General features: G+C 45.6%; 1 protein-coding gene across 6 annotated transcripts in view; it reads right to left on the reverse strand.

Moving 5' to 3' along the window:
- Positions 1-18,400, reverse strand: part of INPP5J (inositol polyphosphate-5-phosphatase J) — a 53,796-nt gene continuing 35,396 nt past the window's right edge. For all 6 annotated transcript variants that reach the window (XM_029571234.1, XM_029571238.1, XM_029571233.1 and 3 more), the window contains exons 11-13: positions 15,548-15,634; positions 4,311-4,415; positions 1-1,789 (exon numbers count right to left, since the gene is read on the reverse strand). In XM_029571234.1, the coding sequence (XP_029427094.1) occupies positions 1,181-1,789; positions 4,311-4,415; positions 15,548-15,634 (801 nt within the window). In that variant the 3' untranslated portion in view covers positions 1-1,180. The remainder of the gene's footprint in view (positions 1,790-4,310; positions 4,416-15,547; positions 15,635-18,400) is intronic.

An 18,400-nucleotide genomic window follows, 5' to 3' on the forward strand; every position in this document is an offset into this window, starting at 1 on the left:
TTCAGAACACTGATAGGTTTCCTTTTATTTGAAATATTTTTTTCTGTCCAAAATCCACCTGGGTCACATCCCCCTGTTGGCTTCGGGCATCTCAGCAGTCCCCAGCCTCTGGAACAGGGGAGGAAAGAACCAGATTCTGATATACAAACAACCAATAGAATATCTGTAAAGGAAGAATCATAATTTCCAGGAGGCCCCAAACACCTCGCTTAATGGAACAGAAACGCACTTGAGACAAAAAGAAGGAACGCCCAAATCAGAGTCCAGAGAAGTCACACCTGGGGCAAAGAAGCACCTGTCCAGCAGGACCCAGAAGGGCCACAAGCTTGCCCTTGTTTGCACTTACTGTTGGGCTTCACCTTAGAGCCAGGTTCCTCACCTCCGTGCACGCCGAGCGTGCGTCATCTGCTGGCAGAAGGGATGGGGGCCGCTGAAACCTCCCTGGGGAAGAGCAGGCAAGGGGAATTTATTTCTTTCTTTCATCTTGCTCTCCTCTCACTCCTCCTAATCTCCCTCCCCCCACCTCCTCTCCTTCTCCTTTCTCCCACCTGCTGCCTCCCCTCATAGCCACAGCTACACATTCTCAGTCATGGGCCAGCTCGCTGATTTAAGTGCAGGCAGGCGGGAGATCAGCTCTCCCTGCAGGAGAGGCTGGGAAACTTGGTATCCATTTGGATGATCCAAGCTTCATGAACCACAATACTATGGTTACTTAGATCTTGCACTAGGCCCACATCTCAGGACTAGAATCAAAGACCACTGCATTGGAGACAAGTAACATACACTATCTCAGTATGTGCTACAGGCCCTAGGGATCCAGTGCCTTCTACTGTTACGGTTTCAGGCTGTGCTCAGACTGATCTTTATAGATTTATATACAGAAAACGTTTGATTGTCAGAGTCACGCAGCAGGTAGCAGATGAATGATTGCTCCTATCAGGGTTTTGTATGGACCAGGAAATCAGGGTGAAATAGGAAGACATTCCTTGTAAAGCAGGGGGAAAGTGGCCAAAATCCCTTAAACGCATATATATTTTTTTTAACGTAAGACAAATCAACTGTAGGTGAGGCATATTAAAGGCTGGGGCAGAGGGTACCAGCTGGACAGACATGGGCAGGGAGTCTATACCAGAAGTGTCTCAATTACTAGCATTAGCCCTCAATCTGGTCTTCAGCTACCTCAATTAGAGTCAAGTCTCTTATTTATTGTTGGAGTCGGGAGTAATTCCCTTGGATAGCTGGGGGATATGCCCCCTAAGCTTTGAGTACCCTGTAACTTGCTGTCTGTTCTCCCATGTAAGTCAGGGCAGCCCTGCATTTCCCTCTGACCTTCGGCCTGTCCCACTGCAGCAGGCCTCACTGGTGGGACCAGGATGGGCTGACCAGCTTCAAGATTCCCAGGGTGATCATTCCACATCATTAATGACTCCAGGGACCTTTTGCCATTGCCCTTGGCCATGATAGGGGCTGCATGGTCTTTAGAGCTGGTTCTTCGTGATTGGTTCTGCTCAAACCCCAGATGGCTCCTGGGAGCTTCCTGGTTGGGGCTCTTGGACCCGCGAGGGGATGGGCTGCGGCTCTTGCTTTTCTCGCGGGAGGATGGCATGAGGATCAGTTCATGGAATTTTGCCAGAGCAGGGCTGCGGCTTCGACGCTGTTTCATCTTCCCTGGGCTTGGACTGCGGGATTTAGGCCGGAGCAGAACCAGAGTGCTGTCATCCTCCTCCGAGCTGGAGTCTGAGCTGTCCGATGGGCTATTGCTGTCTGGCTCAGAACCAGGCAGTGAAATCTGGAAAACCAAGGAGGTGTATTCATGAATTAGCAAGGGGGGGGGAGGGGAGGAGGCAATAGATGTACATGCATGTACAGGCCACAGAAATGCTTCTTTCAGTAGCAGCTGAAAGTAGGGCCTGTGTGCTTTCCTTAGCAAACAGCTGAGCATGTGCTGAGGCAGTACGCACTCTTCTCCCAGCAGGTAAAGCTTTCCATGCTGTTACACAACCTGAGCACTTTTCCCACACACAGAGGTGGGGCAATGAGCAAAACACCGTTTTATGGCTAGTATCATATTTTTACTTATATGAAATGCACAGAAAAGTGTCTTCGGGTCCCATGAGAACATTTTTTTTTATTGTATTTCATCTTCAGTCAAGGATAAGGCACAATTTTTGGTGGAACATCGAAAGCAGACGCTAAGGAAATGAAAGCAATCATAAAAATGGCCTGAAAAGGCATTTCAAATATGTTTTCTGGAGTGTGACACACGGAGTGACCAACACACAATCGTAGCAAATTATATAGAGAGAAATCCCCGGGGACCGAAAGGCCCATTGCACTGGGCTCTGGCAAAAGACTCAAGGGGACGATGAACAGTCCTACAAATGTACTGTGACTTTCCTGCACATCAGCATTCAAGACTGCATGCACGTCTTACCCATGGTCTTTGTACCAATTGTCAAAGCAAAAGTGCACATCAGCTTTCATTTTGAAACTTGCCGTGGTCACTTACAGCTGCTTTCTCTGCAGACTTGGAGAAGGACACGCTTAGATTTGGAAACGTGCTCTTCTCCACGTGTACTTATCCTTCCCTGCCCTAAACATGCCCCGGGAATGCCTCCTCTCAAGGCAGCCAACAGTGCATGAATTGCACCAAATATAGACTAGGGAATCACAAAATTAGAAGTAGAAATATGTAGATAAAGACTGAACTCTTCTATGTTCTGCTATCCTGTTCTCTAAAGACAGGAGGGTGGGTAGGGTTGCCAACTGCCCAGCTTTCAATCGGACAGTCCAGTTTTTTGTTCACCTGTACAGTGTCCGGTCGGAAGTACTGACCAGACACTAAAAATCTGTCTCCTGAGGCAGACAGCTCCTTTCCCCTACAGCTCTGCACCATTTCCTGTTTACAGGAGAACCAGCAGCCTGCGAGTGGAGCTGCAGCCCTGCCCTCTCTCCTCGCCCCCTGCTGTGATTGGCAGGTGTGGGGGCGGGACCTCACCTAAGCCCACTCTCCTTAGCAGCTGCTCTGCGGCTCTTCCCCCATCTCCTCTCCCCCTGCTGTGATTGGCAGGTGTGGGGGCGGGACCTCACCTAAGCCCACTCTCCTTAGCAGCTGCTCTGCGGCTCTTCCCCCATCTCCTCTCTCCCTGCTGTGATTGGCAGGTGTGGGGTGTGGGGTGTGGGGGCGGGACCTCACCTAAGCCCACTCTCCTTAGCAGCTGCTCTGCGGCTCCTCCCCCATCTCCTCTCTCCCTGCTGTGACTGGAAGATGTGGGGAGAGGGGATGGGAACACAGCTCAATCTCTCCTCTGGGCTGCTCTAGCAGCACTTCCTGCATAGCTCAGAGGAAGAAAAAAAAAAAAAAGGGATGGGAGAGAAAAACAAAAGGATGCAGGGAATGGAGAAGGGAGATGGAGGGGGGATAGAGAGAGAGTTGAACAGGCTGGAGGAGAGAGCCAGAGGTGCGACATGGAAGGGAGAGATGGGGCATAGGGTCTGAAGGAAGGAGAGAGACAGATGAGGGCACAGGGGGATGGAGAAGGGAGAGAGTCAATAGAGCACAGGAGAGGTTGAAGGAAGAGAGAGTGGGGCACAGGGGCTAAGGATGAAAAGACAGGAGGACACAGAAGATGAGGGGGGAGAGAGGGTGGCACAGGGCCTGGAAAAGACAGGAAAAGAGACAAGGGAGGGCACAGGAGACAGGGGGAGAGAGATAAGGGGCAGTGGGAGGGGAAAGAGACATTGTGGTACACGGAACGAGAGAGGTTAAAAGAGGAGACAGGAGCAGGGGACAAATATATGTAAATTCATTCTAATATTGGAAAGGAATGGGGCACCTCCTCCTGCCAGTGCTCAGGTGTCCAGTCATGATCCATGAAAACATTGGGGACCCTAAAGGTGGGGGGGGGGGGGGGACAAGAGAGAAGAAGGGGCTGGATTAGGGATGGTTCCTCTTTGCTTTGCACCTTGCTCTGTCCACCCCCATCCAGTTCCTGTCACGCTGCCCGGGAGGGGAGGAGCTGATCTGTGCTCCCTGACATTTTGGGCACTGGGCGCAGAGCTTTGTGTGTTTTGCCCAGAGGTAAAAACAGCCTTGCTAATGATGCCCCCCGACCTTTACTTGCAGAAGGAAGCCTCCATTAATCACCTGCTCTCCTCTCTTTGCTGCCCTTCCACTGAGGGCTGGACACCCTCTTCAGTTCACCCGCTTACCTTCTTGTTAAAATGTGCCTGAAGCCTTTCTGCTTCCTCTTCCCATCCCCCCCTTCCTATCATGCTTCATCATCATCAAAACGTGAGGAGGAACTAACCTGAAATGGCTCCGTGACCCCTATCAGGGTGCCAAGGTTGTTGCTATAGTAACCAAGAATGTATTCACTCGTCCCCCTTGGCAATGAATCCTCATTAAATGCCACCTGGAAAAAAAAAGAATACAGCAGCGATATTCAGCCAGGAGCCAGGCAGGACTCTTCAGGGGGCATCCGTGGCCCTTCCACACAACTAAATTAAACTTGGAATTTATTGATTTAAACATTAAGCTTGTTAACACTTGGTTCACTGCTGAGTGAAAAACAAAACTTGAGGAGCACGCGTGTAACACAATCTGCAAACTGTAAAATGTTCCCACAGTAACTAGGTCACCCAAGGCTATGACGGCAATGAGGCCCGCAGAGCAGAAAGCTCTCGCTGGATAAATAAAGCATTGTATTGCTCTTCCTTTGGCAATCAGGAGTCGTCTAGCGATTGCAGACTACAAGTCACATTACAACTCTGCCACTGGGCAGTCACTTTACCACCATGACCTCAGGTAATTAGGTGATATTCTTGGACTTTTCTGTGGGGCCCTACTTCAGGTCAGAACGAATGAAACATGAGAAAAGGGAAATGGGTTCTTACCTTTTAATTTTCATTCCTTGAGTCCCACAGATCAGTGCAGACAAATGGGTTTTTCTCCCTAACCAGCAGATGGAGACAGAGAACAAAAGCTTCACTGTACCAGCAGTGCACAGAGTGTGCCACCTGCAGACATTCAGTGTGCCCTGTACCCAAGCAAACGTGTAATAACGAACAAGGAGACAACAACCTCCAGATTGGAGTACACTAGAATATAACCTTTAACATATTTACACACTGGACAGAGGGCTCTTCAAAAATCCGGGGAGGGACTCAGGACTGAGGAATGAAAATTAAAAGGCAAGAACCAATTTTCCTGTCCTCTTCGTCGTCCAGATGAATGGGAAGTACCCAAGCTTCCCTAAACTGGGCAGGAAACCAAAAGACCTGTTTGCAACACACTGTCACCAAACCTGGCTGAGTGCGGAGCCCGAACATCTAGCCTGTAATGCTTGGTACAAGTATGTCCACCTATCTATTTAACATAGTCAGATCACTAACAAAAAAACCCCCAAATATTATACCATCCTCCATCGACTTCTGTAATCAAATGGACAATTTCTTTACAAATAAAAGCAGAAAAATATAGAACAGTTTTTCACACCTACCTATACGTACTGAAAGTCAACCCCAAAATCAAATCCCAATCTCGTTTAGTTTATGGGAGACTTTCATGCCCATCACACTCAACAATACAAAAAATCAGGTCTAAGATTAAAAACTCCATTTGCCCACTAAACTCATGTCCTACAATTCTATTAAAACATGCAAGTGCAAGCCTTTTACAATATCTGGCTGAATAGTTAATCTTTCTCTATCATCTGGTGAACTCCCCAATCTTTTACAACAAGATGTTATCACACCCATTCCAAAAAAACCCCCAAAAAACAGTCAAGCGAGCTCCTTGACTTAATCCATTTCTGCCTGATCTCCAACCTACCTTTCCTAGCCTAACTCATTGAATCTGTTGTCCTTTCCAACTCACAGACTTCCTAGAGGAACATGAAATTCTAGATTCACAGCAAGACAAGCTTCATATGACACAATTCTCACTGCTTTGATGCTAACAGACCACATAAGAACATGCCATACTGGGTCAGACCAAGGGTGAATCAAGCCGAGCATCCTGTTTCCAACAGTGGCCAATCCAGGCCATAAGAACCTGGCAAGTGCCCAAAAACTAAGTCTATTCCATGTTACCATTGCTAATGGCAGTGGCTATTTTCTAAGTCAACTTAATTAATAGCAGGTAATGGACTTCTCCTCCAAGAACTTATCCAATCCTTTTTTAAACACAGCTATACTAACTGCACTAATCACATCCTCTGGCAACAAATTCCAGACTTTAATTGTGCGTTTTAAATGTGCCACATGCTAACTTCATGGCCTGCCCCCTAGTCTTTCTATTATCCGAAAGAGTAAATAACCGATTCACATTTGCCCATTCTAGACCTCTCATGATTTTAAACACCTCTATCATATCCCCCCTCAGCCGTCTCTTCTCCAAGCTAAAAAGTCCTAACCTCTTTAGTCTTTCCTCATAGGGGAGCTGTTCCATTCCCTTTATCAATTTGGTCGCCCTTCTCTGTACCTTCTCCATTGCAATTATATCTTTTTTGAGATGCGGCAACCAGAATTGTACACGGTATTCAAGATGCAGTCTCACCATGGAGCGATACAGAGGCATTATGACATTTTCCGTTTTATTCACCATTCCCTTTCTAATAATTTCCAACATTGTTTGCTTTTTTGACTGCAGCAGCACACTGAACCGATGATTTCAATGTGTTATCCACTATGTCGCCTAGATCTCTTTCATGGGTGGTAGCTCCTAATATGGAACCTAACATCGTCTAACCATAGCATGGGTTATTTTTCCCTATATGCATCACCTTGTACTTATCCACATTAAATTTCATCTGCCATTTCGATGCCCAATTTTCCAGTCTTAGAAGGTCTTCCTGCAATTTATCACAATCTGCTTGTGATTTAACTACTCTGAACAACTTTGTATCATCTGCATATTTGATTACCTCACTCATTGTATTTCTTTCCAGATCATTTACAAATATATTGAAAAGTAAGGGTCCCAATACAGATCCCTGAGGCACTCCATTGCCCACTCCCTTCCACAGAGAAAATTGTCCATTTAATCCTACTCTCTGTTTCCTGTCTTTTAGCCAGTTTGTAATCCACGAAAGGAACACAAAAGAAAGTAGCCGGAAGTCCTTCAAAAATTCTTTAATGAGTGCCCGACTCTAGGCCTGAGTTTCGCCCAACAGAGGCTGCTTCAGGGGCTGAACGGACTTTAAAATGACTTATTCATAAGTCAGCTCAAGTGGATAGATCACATCACAGGCTTCTTTGATTGTCTTATATTATTCGTAGATGCAAGCAAATGTTGTACATCCATCCATCAATCGGGAGCTCCTCGATTGTGGTAAAGAGCAGTTTAAAAATTCAATTTGCGTCTGAAATCTCACAAAAAGCTCTTTAGTTCAATTTTGTGAGATTTCAGACGCAAATTGAATTTTTAAACTGCTCTTTTCCACAATCGAGGAGCTCCCAATTGATGGATGGATGTACAACATTTGCTTGTATCTACGAATAATATAAGACAATCAAAGAAGCCTGTGATGTGATCTATCCGCTTGAGCTGACTTATGAATAAGTCATTTTAAAGTCTGTTCAGCCCCTGAAACTCAGGCCTAGAGTCGGGCACTCATTAAAGAATTTTTGAAGGACTTCCGGCTACTTTCTTTTGTGTTCCTCACGGCTTTTCTAGACCGCCTTCCTCTTTGTTTTTTGGGCCTAATCCACGAAAGGACATCGCCCCCTATCCCATGACTTTTTAGTTTTCCTAGAAGCCTCTCATGAGGAACTTTGTCAAACGCCTTCTGAAACTCCAAATACACTACATCTACTGGTTCACCTTTATCCACATGTTTATTAACTCCTTAAAAAACATGAAGCAGATTTGTGAGGCAAGACTTGCCTTGGGTAAAGCCATGCTGACTTTGTTCCATTAAACCATGTCTTTTTGATATTTAGAACACTTTCCACTATGTTTCCTGGTACTGAAGTCAGGCTAACTGGTCTGTAGTTTCCCGGATCGCCCCTGGAGCCCTTTTTAAATATTAGGGTTACATTAGCCACATTCTAGTAATCAGGTACAATGGTTGAGTTTAATGTGGGGTTACAAATTTTTACTAATAGGTCTGAAATTTCATTTTTGAGTTCCTTCAGAACTTGGGTGTATACCATCCGGTCCAGGTGATTTACTATTCTTCAGTTTATCAATCAGGCCTACCACATCTTCTAGATTCACTGTGATTTGGTTCAGTCTATCTGAATCATTACCCATGAAAACATTCTCCGGTACAGGTATCTACCCAACATCCTCTTCAGTAAACACTGAAGCAAAGAAATCATTTTATCTTTCCGCAATGGCCTTATCTTCTCTAAGTGACCCTTTAACACCCTCGATCATCTAATGGTCCAACTGACTCCCTCACAGGCTTTCTGCTTTGGATATATTTTAAAAAGTTTTTACTGTGAGTTTTTGCCTCTAAGGCCAACTTCTTTTCAAATTCTCTCTTAGCCTGTCTTATCAATGTCTTACATTTAACTTGCCAATGTTTATGCATTATCCTATTTTCTTCTGTTGGATCCTTCCAATTTTTCAATGAAGATCTTTTGGCTAAAATAGCTTCTTTCACCTCACCTTTTAACCATGCTGGTAATTGTTTTGCCTTCTTTCCACCTTTCTTAATGTGTGGGATACATCTGGACGGTGCTTCCAGGATGGTATTTTTTTAACAATGACCATGCCTCGTGCACACTTTTTACCTTTGTAGCTGCTCCTTTCAGTTTTTTTTATAACTATTTTTCTCATTCTATAAAAAAATGTTTTCCTTTTGAAAGTTTAGCACGAGAGCTGTGGATTTGCTTACTGTCCCCCTTCCAGTCATTAATTCAAATTTGATTATATTTATGATCACTATTGCCAAGCGGCCCCACCACAGTTACCTCTCACCAAGTCCTGTGCTCCACTGAGAATTAGATCTAAAATTGCTCCCTCTCTTGTCAGTTCCTGAACCAATTGCTCCATAAAGCTATCATTTATTCCATTCAGGAACTTTCTCTCTCTACCATGTCCGTTGATATATTTACCCTGTCAATACTGGGGTAATTCAAATCTCCCATTATTACTGCACTACCAATTTGGTTAGCTTCCCTAATTTCTCTTGGCATTCCACTGTCCGTCTCACCATCTTGACCAGGTGGACGGTAGTATACCCCTATCAATATAGTCTTCCCCAACACACAAGGGATTTCTACCCATAAAGATTCGATTGTGCATTTAGTCTCATGCAGGATGATTATCCTGTTGGACTCTATGCCATCCCGGACATAAAGCGCCACACCTCCTCCCGACTGCTCCTCTCTGTCATTGCGATATAATGTGTACCCCGGTATAGCACTGTCCCATTGGTTATCCTCTTTCCACCATGTCTCTGAGATGCCAATTATGTCTATGTCCTCATTCACTGCTATACATTCTAATTCTCCCATCTTACTTCTTAGACTTCTGGCATTAGCATACAAACATTTCAAAGTTTGTTTTTTGATTGTATTTTTATTCTGCTTTTTAATTGATAGGGATAAGTTAGAATTTTTTAGGTGAGTTTTTAATTACAAGCACTTGGACTACTTTTCTTATTATTGGAACCTCACTGTTGGGACGCCCTAATTCTAATGCATCATTAGTATCCTTTGAAGATACATCTCTCCGAACCATGCGCTGCTGAGCGACTGTGGGCTTTCCCCTTTGTTCTAGTTTAAAAGCTGCTCTATCTCCTTTTTAAAGGTTAGCACCAGTAGTCTGGTTCCACCCTGGTTAAGGTGGAGCCCATCCCTTCGGAAGAGACTCCCCCCTTCCCCAAAAGGTTCCCCAGTTCCTAACAAAACTGAATCCCTCTTCCTTGCACCATCGTCTCATCCACACATTGAGACTCCGGAGCTCTGCCTGCCTCTGGTGACCTGCGTGTGGAACAGGGAGCATTTCAGAGAATGCTACCCTGGAGGTTCTGGATTTAAGTTTTCTACCTAAGAGCCTAAATTTGGCTTCCAGAACCTCCCTCCCACATTTTCCTATGTCGTTGGTGCCCACATGTACCACGACAGCCGGCTCCTCCCCAGCACTGTCTAAAATCCTATCTAGGTGACGCGTGAGGTCTGCCACCTTCGCACCAGGTAGGCAAGTTACCAGGCGATCCTCACGCCCACTAGCCACCCAGCTATCTATATTCCTAATAATCGAATCACCAACTATGATGGCCGACCTAACCCTTCCCTCCTGGGCAGTAGGCCTTGGGGAGACACATCCTTGGTGCGAAAGGACAATGCACCACCTGGAGAGCAGGTCCTTGCTACAGGATCCTTTCCTGCTGCACCTGGTTGATGCTCTCCAACCATGAGACCTTCTTCCTCCAAGGCAGCACCAGGGCTGCGAGTCTGAAGTTGGGACTTGGCTACTATGTCCCTGAAGGTCTCATCTATATACCTCTCTTTCTGCCTCAGCTCCTCCAGGTCTGCCACTCTAGCCTCCAGAGATCGGACTCGTTCTCTGAGAGCCAGGAGCTCTTTGCATCGGATGCACATGTACAACTTCTCACCGGTGGGTAAAAAATCATACATGTGACACTCGATGCAAAAGACTGGGAAGCCCCCCTCTTGCTGCTGGGCTGCTGCCTTCATCTCAGTTTTGCTCAGTTCCTACTTAAGTTTTAGGTCGCTATGGGAGTAGGAATGTTTCGAATTAACATCCTTTAAGTGTATTAGTGAATTCACTATGGGCCAGATCTTAAAATCTACACGAGGGTGTAGATTTGTTCACGCAAACAAATCTATGCCCGATTTTATAACATGTGTGCACTGCCGCACCCATGTTATAAAATCCGGGCTCGGCACGCACAAGGGGGTGCACACATGTGCACCTTGCGTGCGCCGAGTCTGAGGGGAGCCCCGGCCCCCCCACCTTCCCCTCCCTTCCCCTATCTAACCCACCCCCCAGCCCTAACTAAATCGTCCCCCTACCTTTATTTCAAAAGTTACGCCTGCCCAAGGCAGGCGTAACTTGCATGCGCCGGCTCGCCATCCCCCAGCCAGGTCGCTGTGCCGGGGGATTCCCCCCCGCCCCCGAACTGCCGTCACGCCCCCAGACCCACCCCCGGACCCGCTCCCTTCTTCGAAGCCCCGGGACATACGCACATCCAGGGCTTGCACTCGCTGCCGAGCCTATGCAAAATAGGCTCAGCGCGCGCAGGGGCAGATTTTCTCAGGTTACGCGCGTAGTCTTTGAAAATCTGCCCCTCTATGTCTGGTAGTGGCCTACATGGGAATGATCAAACTCTAAAAAAAAACAAACACCTTATTGAAAGTGGCACCTGCCTATAAATTAAAGGATGAGCTAAGGGTGGGGGGGAAATACAAACAGTTTAACTTCAGTTAGTCAGCCTGAGTGACTCACTGCTCTCTTGATTAACAAATGTTGGTACCTAATCAAACCAAATCACACTACCTCAACACCCTTCCAAGGTGAGTAACTGGACTGAACTTTTCAACCTTTTTACTTAGGTATACACTGCTCCTTGCTTATTTCTAGCTTCTGGCTACTTTTTTGTTTTGTTTTTAATATACAAACACTAACTTCTGTTTATTCGCTGCCTTACTGACTATTAAAAGCACAAACACACTAAATAATATTCCCAAATAGTCAACTTCGCCCCAATACTTTTAAAAAATAAAATTTCCCAAGCAAAAAACTTACTGATTCCTTTCAGCCACCAGCAAGGTGATCCTCTCCTCTCAGTGCTCCCACTTCTTGATATAACAGCCACTTTTCACATTGTTGGCCACTCAATCCTCTTATCACGTATGTCCTCAACAGGCATTTCTGGCACCGTTATAAAATGGCTTAACTCACTCTTATCAGACTGCATGCACCTCATCAGAATAGGCACATTTCACTCAAATTGGTTCAAAATCACCCTTGGGATTCTGCAAGGCTCTGCCCTTTCACCTATTCTGTTTAACATTTATTTGGCCCCACTTTGCAAGCTTTTCTCCTGCTTGGGCATCAATTTCAATAGCTATGCTGACAACATCCAGTTTTTCATGCCATACTCTCTTTCCTGGACCAATACTGTGGACATAGCATCTCTCAGTATTTGTACAGTCAAACAATGGTTAATGCATCACAGACTACAACTAAATCTCTCAAAAACTGAAATAATTGTACTCTTGATAATAAAAAATCCTTCTTGCCCATTTCCAACCTCACTTACTCTTTCAGACCAACGAATCCCTATAAAACAATCCGTTAGAAATCTTGGTATTATAACTGACTGTACCTTGTCAATTAATGAACACATTGACAATGTTGTAAGGTCACCTACTGAAACACTTTAAGCCTTTGTTAGACTTGCAAGACATTTGCTCAGGTCTTCAAAGCATTGAAACTTAACTCATTGGACTATTGTAATTCCCTTTACCTTGGACTCCCTTTTTCTGCTATACGCCCTCTATAAATTATCAAGAACTCTGCAGCAAGAATATGAATGGGAAGCAAATTAAGAGATCACATTACACCTACTCTCAAGAGTCTACATTGGTTGCTTGGAGGTCAAAATACAAAATTCTCAATCTGATGATTAAAGTTGTTAAACGAGTCTACTACCTGGCTTGCTTCAACACAGCTCTACAAGCCCTCACGCCAACTGTGGTCAGCAGATAAAAATTTGCTGGAGGTACAGACTGTGAAAGTTGCAAGACTAGAGATTATGAGGAACAGAGTACACACAGCTTCATCTTCGAGAGCATTTAAGAAAGCATTAGACATCTTTTTGAGTTGGCTTTTCAAAATTAACACTGGGTCTTCCTTTTCATTTGTCTTTCAGATTGAATATATTTGTTTTTTATATTGTCCTTGATGACTTTGTATGTAAATTTTATGTGAGTTGCTTCCAACTTCCAACCAGAACATGCAGGTTATAAGAAATTTTAAATAAATAAATATGCAGTGAAGACCAAGTTGCCATCCGACAAATCTCTCCTGGTGGAACCAACTGACACCCAGTCTAGGACAAGCCTGCGTCCCAACAGAATGAGCCCGCAGTCCCTGGAACTAGGATCCCCTTCCATATGTAAGGTGAAGCGATCGCCTCTTCCAACCACTGGGAAATAATCACTTTCAATGCCCTTTCTCCCTTGTTATGTCCACCAAAAAGCACAAATAGATGATCCAGCTTCCAAAAACTATTGGTGACCTTCAAATAACATAAGAGGATCCGACGTGCATCAAAACAAACGAAGTTCTGGATCATGAAATGTTGCCGACCCCAAATTCCAAAAGGCAGGTAGCTCCATTGATTCGCTCAGATGAAAAGTTGAGAGTATCTTTGGCAAGAAAGGAGGAACTGTTCGGCGTGAAACCCCTTCATCTGTGAATTGGAGGAAAGGATCCCTACACAACAATTCCTGCAGCTCAGAGATCCATCTTGCTGAACAGATAGCCACCAAAAAGCCAGTCTTTAACATGAGATCCTTCAAGGATGACCTCTTCAAGGTTGAAAGGGTGCCTCAAACAAAGCTCGCAGAACCAAAATTAAGGTTCCATGGGAGAAACACACATTTCACTGGAGGCAGCAAGTGCTTCAATCCTTTAAGGAAATGAACTATGTCCAGGTGGGATGCCAGGGAGAAACTATGAAACCTCCCTCTATAATAGGCCAAGGCTGCTACTTGCACCCAAAGGGAACTCAAGGCCAGACCCTTTTGCAGCCCTCTCTGCAAAAATAAGAGAATCAAAGGAATAGATGCCCGAGTGGGCAAGATTCCCTGCTTGAGACACCACTCCTCAAAGTGATCTGCTTGTTCCAAGACGTTGCCAGAGTTTCAGCCATCCGTCCAGCTCTAGGTTCACCAGTTCTGCAAACCATGGATGCAGGAGTATTCCGGAGAACCAGCATCACCTTTCTGTAATGCGTCTCTATATGTAGCAGGACTCTGCCTATCAGTAGCCAAAGAAGAAACACAGACAGCAGAATTCCACTCGGCCACGGCTGAGAGAGAGCATCAAGATCTTCTGCACCAAACTTCCACCTGCGACTGAAGAATCGCCAAGCTTTGGCATTGTCCCTTAATGCCATCAAATCCAACTGAGGAAATTTCCATCTTGATCAAATGAGAGCCATCAACTTGCTTGACAATTCCTACTCCCCAGGGTCCAGCGTGTGTCTCTCTGTATGTTCTCCACCTTGGCCACGTGAGATGCCAACAAGATCAAGAGATATTGCTCTGCCCAGGTTCCTGGGTCTCTAGGGACACCACCAGGGATAAACACAAAGGATCCCTAGGATGGTAAAAAAAGCACGGAGCACCAGTTACAACCCTAAAAGTCCTTGCTGAGCAGACCAAAACGGGCCATGTGTGCCTTTTTCTTCCATAACTTGCTATGTTAGAATGGCACGGGGCTGGAGTGCCATCAGCAAGTGTCTCAGTAAACCGGGTGAATACCACAAATGCACACAAAGGAAGTTGCAGCCTCTTTTTTTTTCACTCAACACACAGTTAAGCTGTAGAATTTGTTTCCAGAGGATGTGGTCACAGCAACTAACCTAGTTGGGTTTAGAAAGGGTTTGGACAAGTTCCTGGATAAGCCCACAAACAGCTATTCACTAGGTGACTCTGGGAAATTGGATCTATTTTTTGGGATGGGCTCAATGGACTACAGTTTGACTCAGCAGGGCATTTCTTATCTTCTCCTTCCATTTCATCTCTGCTGTCTAGCGCATGTGGCAGAGACAGCAGCGGATTCTCTTTAGCCAGGGCTGGGGGATCTTTTGGGTTTGATAGAAGGTCATCAACGATCAGAGGAAGAAATCAAGAAAACTGGCTGCAGAGTCAGTATCAAAGCTGGACAGAGTTGGGAGCTGATCTGAGTAAGCCTACAATAATAATAAGTACTTTCAGCTTCTGCCGGTTCTCAGAACCATTGCATGCCAGTCTCAAACACACAGGTAGGGTCTCAATAAAACAGAAATCTTACACAAGGACTCAAACACAGAGATACACATAAGACACAAAGCTATTCATCAATCCATGTACAAACATGCTTTGTGAACCCCTAATAAAGCAAAAACCACAATGACAGATCTAGTCTCACAGGAGCCACTAAAAGCTGCAAGGATAGTCAGGCAGATCTACAGAAAAATATACTAAGGTACGCTCACTAATGCCTTCACTACCCTGCTCTTCGTAAACATGGGCTCGCATACTCAAAGCCCGTTTAGTGCTAGATAGCCGGATAAGTAGGACTTATCTAGTGGCTGCCGAATATCCAGGTGATGCTACTCACCTGGTTAATTTAAATGGATAAATAGTGATATTTGCTTGTATCTAGTTATGTTAACCGGATACGTCAGACCTGCCATGGAGCAGCTAAGTAGCTACTTCTACGTGGATATTCAGTAGCGTAGCCAGGCCACTGAATATCCCTTGCAACCTAGCTGGACAGGTTATATCTGCATAGGTTAGATACCTGGATAGCTTTCAATAGTGACCTTGTGAGGTTTAACCTGGGGCTGTGTACCTGGTACGGGTGCTTCACGCCATCCAGCTCCTCCTCATGCTTTGCCCACACATAAGCCACATAATCTTTGTGATGTCGGAAGCCCACCTGAAAAGAAGAGAAGAGAAAGAGAGAGAAGTGAAATCATCCCCTGAGACTCCCCCACACCGGAGCCCTGTCAGTGGCCCCCAAATAGCTACAGCAGGAAACCATCGCTACCCTTCCCATTTGAACTGCCTCTTCCCTCCCAGAATCCTCATCGCCCTCCTATACTCTGCAAAACCCAAAGGAGATCCCTCTTAATCCTCCTGGAGGTTCTTCTATTGGAGCTCCCCCTCCTAAAATTGTTACAGTGGAGCCCCACCCCCTCCAGACTTTGCCAGTGTTTAATGTTTTTATTGGTAGGTTTAATGTTTTATATTTCTGGTTGTATTTGCATTGCTTACAGACTTTGGCTTCTTGAGATTTCCAGTTCAGTTTTTGTCTGCACGTTTCAATTTATATTTTATGATTTCTTTATTCTGCATGTGTGGCTGAGGTCAGGTATTCTGCCAGCATGTAGTTTCTTTGTAGGGATTTACAACAACCTGGCTTTAATCTGTTTTCCTAATAGGAGGTGTATTGGTGTTTAGGGCCTGATGTAATATTTGCAGTACGGCTTTTTCATAGGTTGAGTGCTGGCAGTTATGATATGGAAGGCTTGCTATATTGGAATTGTAGTTCAGTTTATTCCTGGCTTTCTGTGGGCCAAGTCCACACCCAATGCACTTTACCATAGGCCTAATACCATATGGGACCCAGTAAACCACCTTCATTACTATGAGAAAGGCGGTTTATTAAGTCTATTAAATTATTATTATTATTATTGAAAGTGTGTTTGTTTGCACTGATTGCCTATATAATAAATATGTTATTGTAAGTGATATTTTTACTTCAGAAGATTGTACTTTGAATGTCTATTTTCCATATACGTACAATCTGCCTTTTTAGGTTGGGGAAGTTATTCATTCTTTTCCATTTTAAAATGTATTAAGTTTTAATTGTGTGGGGGAGGGGAGGGAAGGGGGAATGAGAGGCTGTAAGGTTTGTCTAGGGCATGTAATACCCCTGTATCAGCCCTAAGAGAGAGTGCGTGTCACACACACACACAGACTCCCAGCATTCACCAACCTCTCTCACCCCCCCGGGGGCAGATCCTGGAGAAGGGTGGGAGGCAGGCAATAGGGAATGAGGATCCTATTTCTAGACCCAGGAGGTGGGGTGGCCAAATGCTGCCCTGCCCCATTAAACATTTCTCTAGCACTCCCTAGTGCAGACGCCGAAGACTGAGAACAAAACAAATACCAGGCCCAAAAGCTGAGTGGTCAGAGCAGTGGCTGCAACAAACAGGGGAAGCCAGGGTTCAAATCCTAGTGACCTTGGGCAAGTCACTTCGCCCTGCCCTGGGCCATGGGGGAGGGGGGCGTCATTTCATCCTTCGCCTCAGGCAGCAGATTGCCCTGAGCCGCCCCTTTCACTATTCCTCGCCCCTTGGGTCTCTCACTCTCAGAATTCCCTGCCTCCTGGGGCTTAAGCTCAGCCTCCTTCCCAGGAGGGAAGACTAGGACCAAAGAAACCGGGCTCGTGAGTTGTGTTAAAATGGCACTGCTTGGCCAGTCACCTCCCACTAGGGATGGTCACCGCACATCCACCATCTGTGGAACCCGCCCTTTCATCTCTCTCCCATTGCCCTGTCAAGCAGCCTCACGTTACAGCTTACAACAGGGGCAGCTGACGGCGACATCATCATTTATTTATCCCACACCTTTTCTGCAAGGCACGGAGCACATAGAGATAGAGACAAAGTTATAGACAGCAAACCTAGAGAAAGCTACACAGAGTAAGGTGTGTCACAAAGAGCACACGAGGAAATACACAGACGTTTCTTGAGTTTGCTCAGTGAGTCAGACTTTTCACAACTCCTGTTTTAATGCTTTTATATCCCAGTGCATTGTGGGACCTGTTCTCCTGTTTGAAATCAACACTGCAGGTACTGCTGTGCATCTGGAGGGCCAAACTGGTCCCCAGTCTTCCTCTAGACCAGGGCCACCTGGCAGCGCCACTCCATAAACATGGAAAGGTTAGCTCCTGTCCAGTTCCATGCTCTGGCTTTCTGGGAACTGTAGTCCCAGTGTTCTTATCACACCAACAGCTGGACTACAGAGCCCAGAGATTTACAGAAGGCAATGGGAAAAACACAAAACATGATTCAGATCCGAATGTCCTGATATTCAGAGAGAGAGAGAGCGCCAGACCTCTGCTCATCCTGGCTTACAGCAGAAAACGATAAAGGCAAGAAGTACTTATAGACTAACTGTCGCCACACAGAATCTGAGAAACCCAGAAAGCAGCCTTCCCAGCCCAGCGTGACCCCAGGTAGCCTTCCGGCAGGATCAGGAGTACAGATTCATCAGGAACCTGCACCAGCCACACAACAGGACGGGATCAAGGGGAAGCTTCCTTAGCCTCCACTCTCCCATGGCCATGGTTAGCCGCTGTGATCTCAGGAGTTAAAATGTGCATTCAGCCTGGGAAAATAGATATTTTGCAGTCTACCACACTTCTTTTTTTTTTTTTTTTTTTAAACTCCTGGTGCATTTGCATAGCATTAGCTTACTGCATCAAGAATTTAACATTTTTTTAAACCTGAGCATTAAAACTGTGCCCTGAAATACAGCGCAGAGTGATTTACTACCCAGATTTGTCCTCCTTCCTTCCCACCTGGTGCTGGTCCAGGCTCAGCGTTAGGACACTGGTGGTACCTCTGGCCACATTCTCCTCCTCCTGCTCTGCTGCCAGAGAGTTGTGGTCTGAACCGTGGGGGACATCGTAGTG

Source organism: Rhinatrema bivittatum, chromosome 11, assembly GCF_901001135.1.
Source record: "Rhinatrema bivittatum chromosome 11, aRhiBiv1.1, whole genome shotgun sequence".
Lineage (NCBI taxonomy): Eukaryota > Metazoa > Chordata > Amphibia > Gymnophiona > Rhinatrematidae > Rhinatrema > Rhinatrema bivittatum.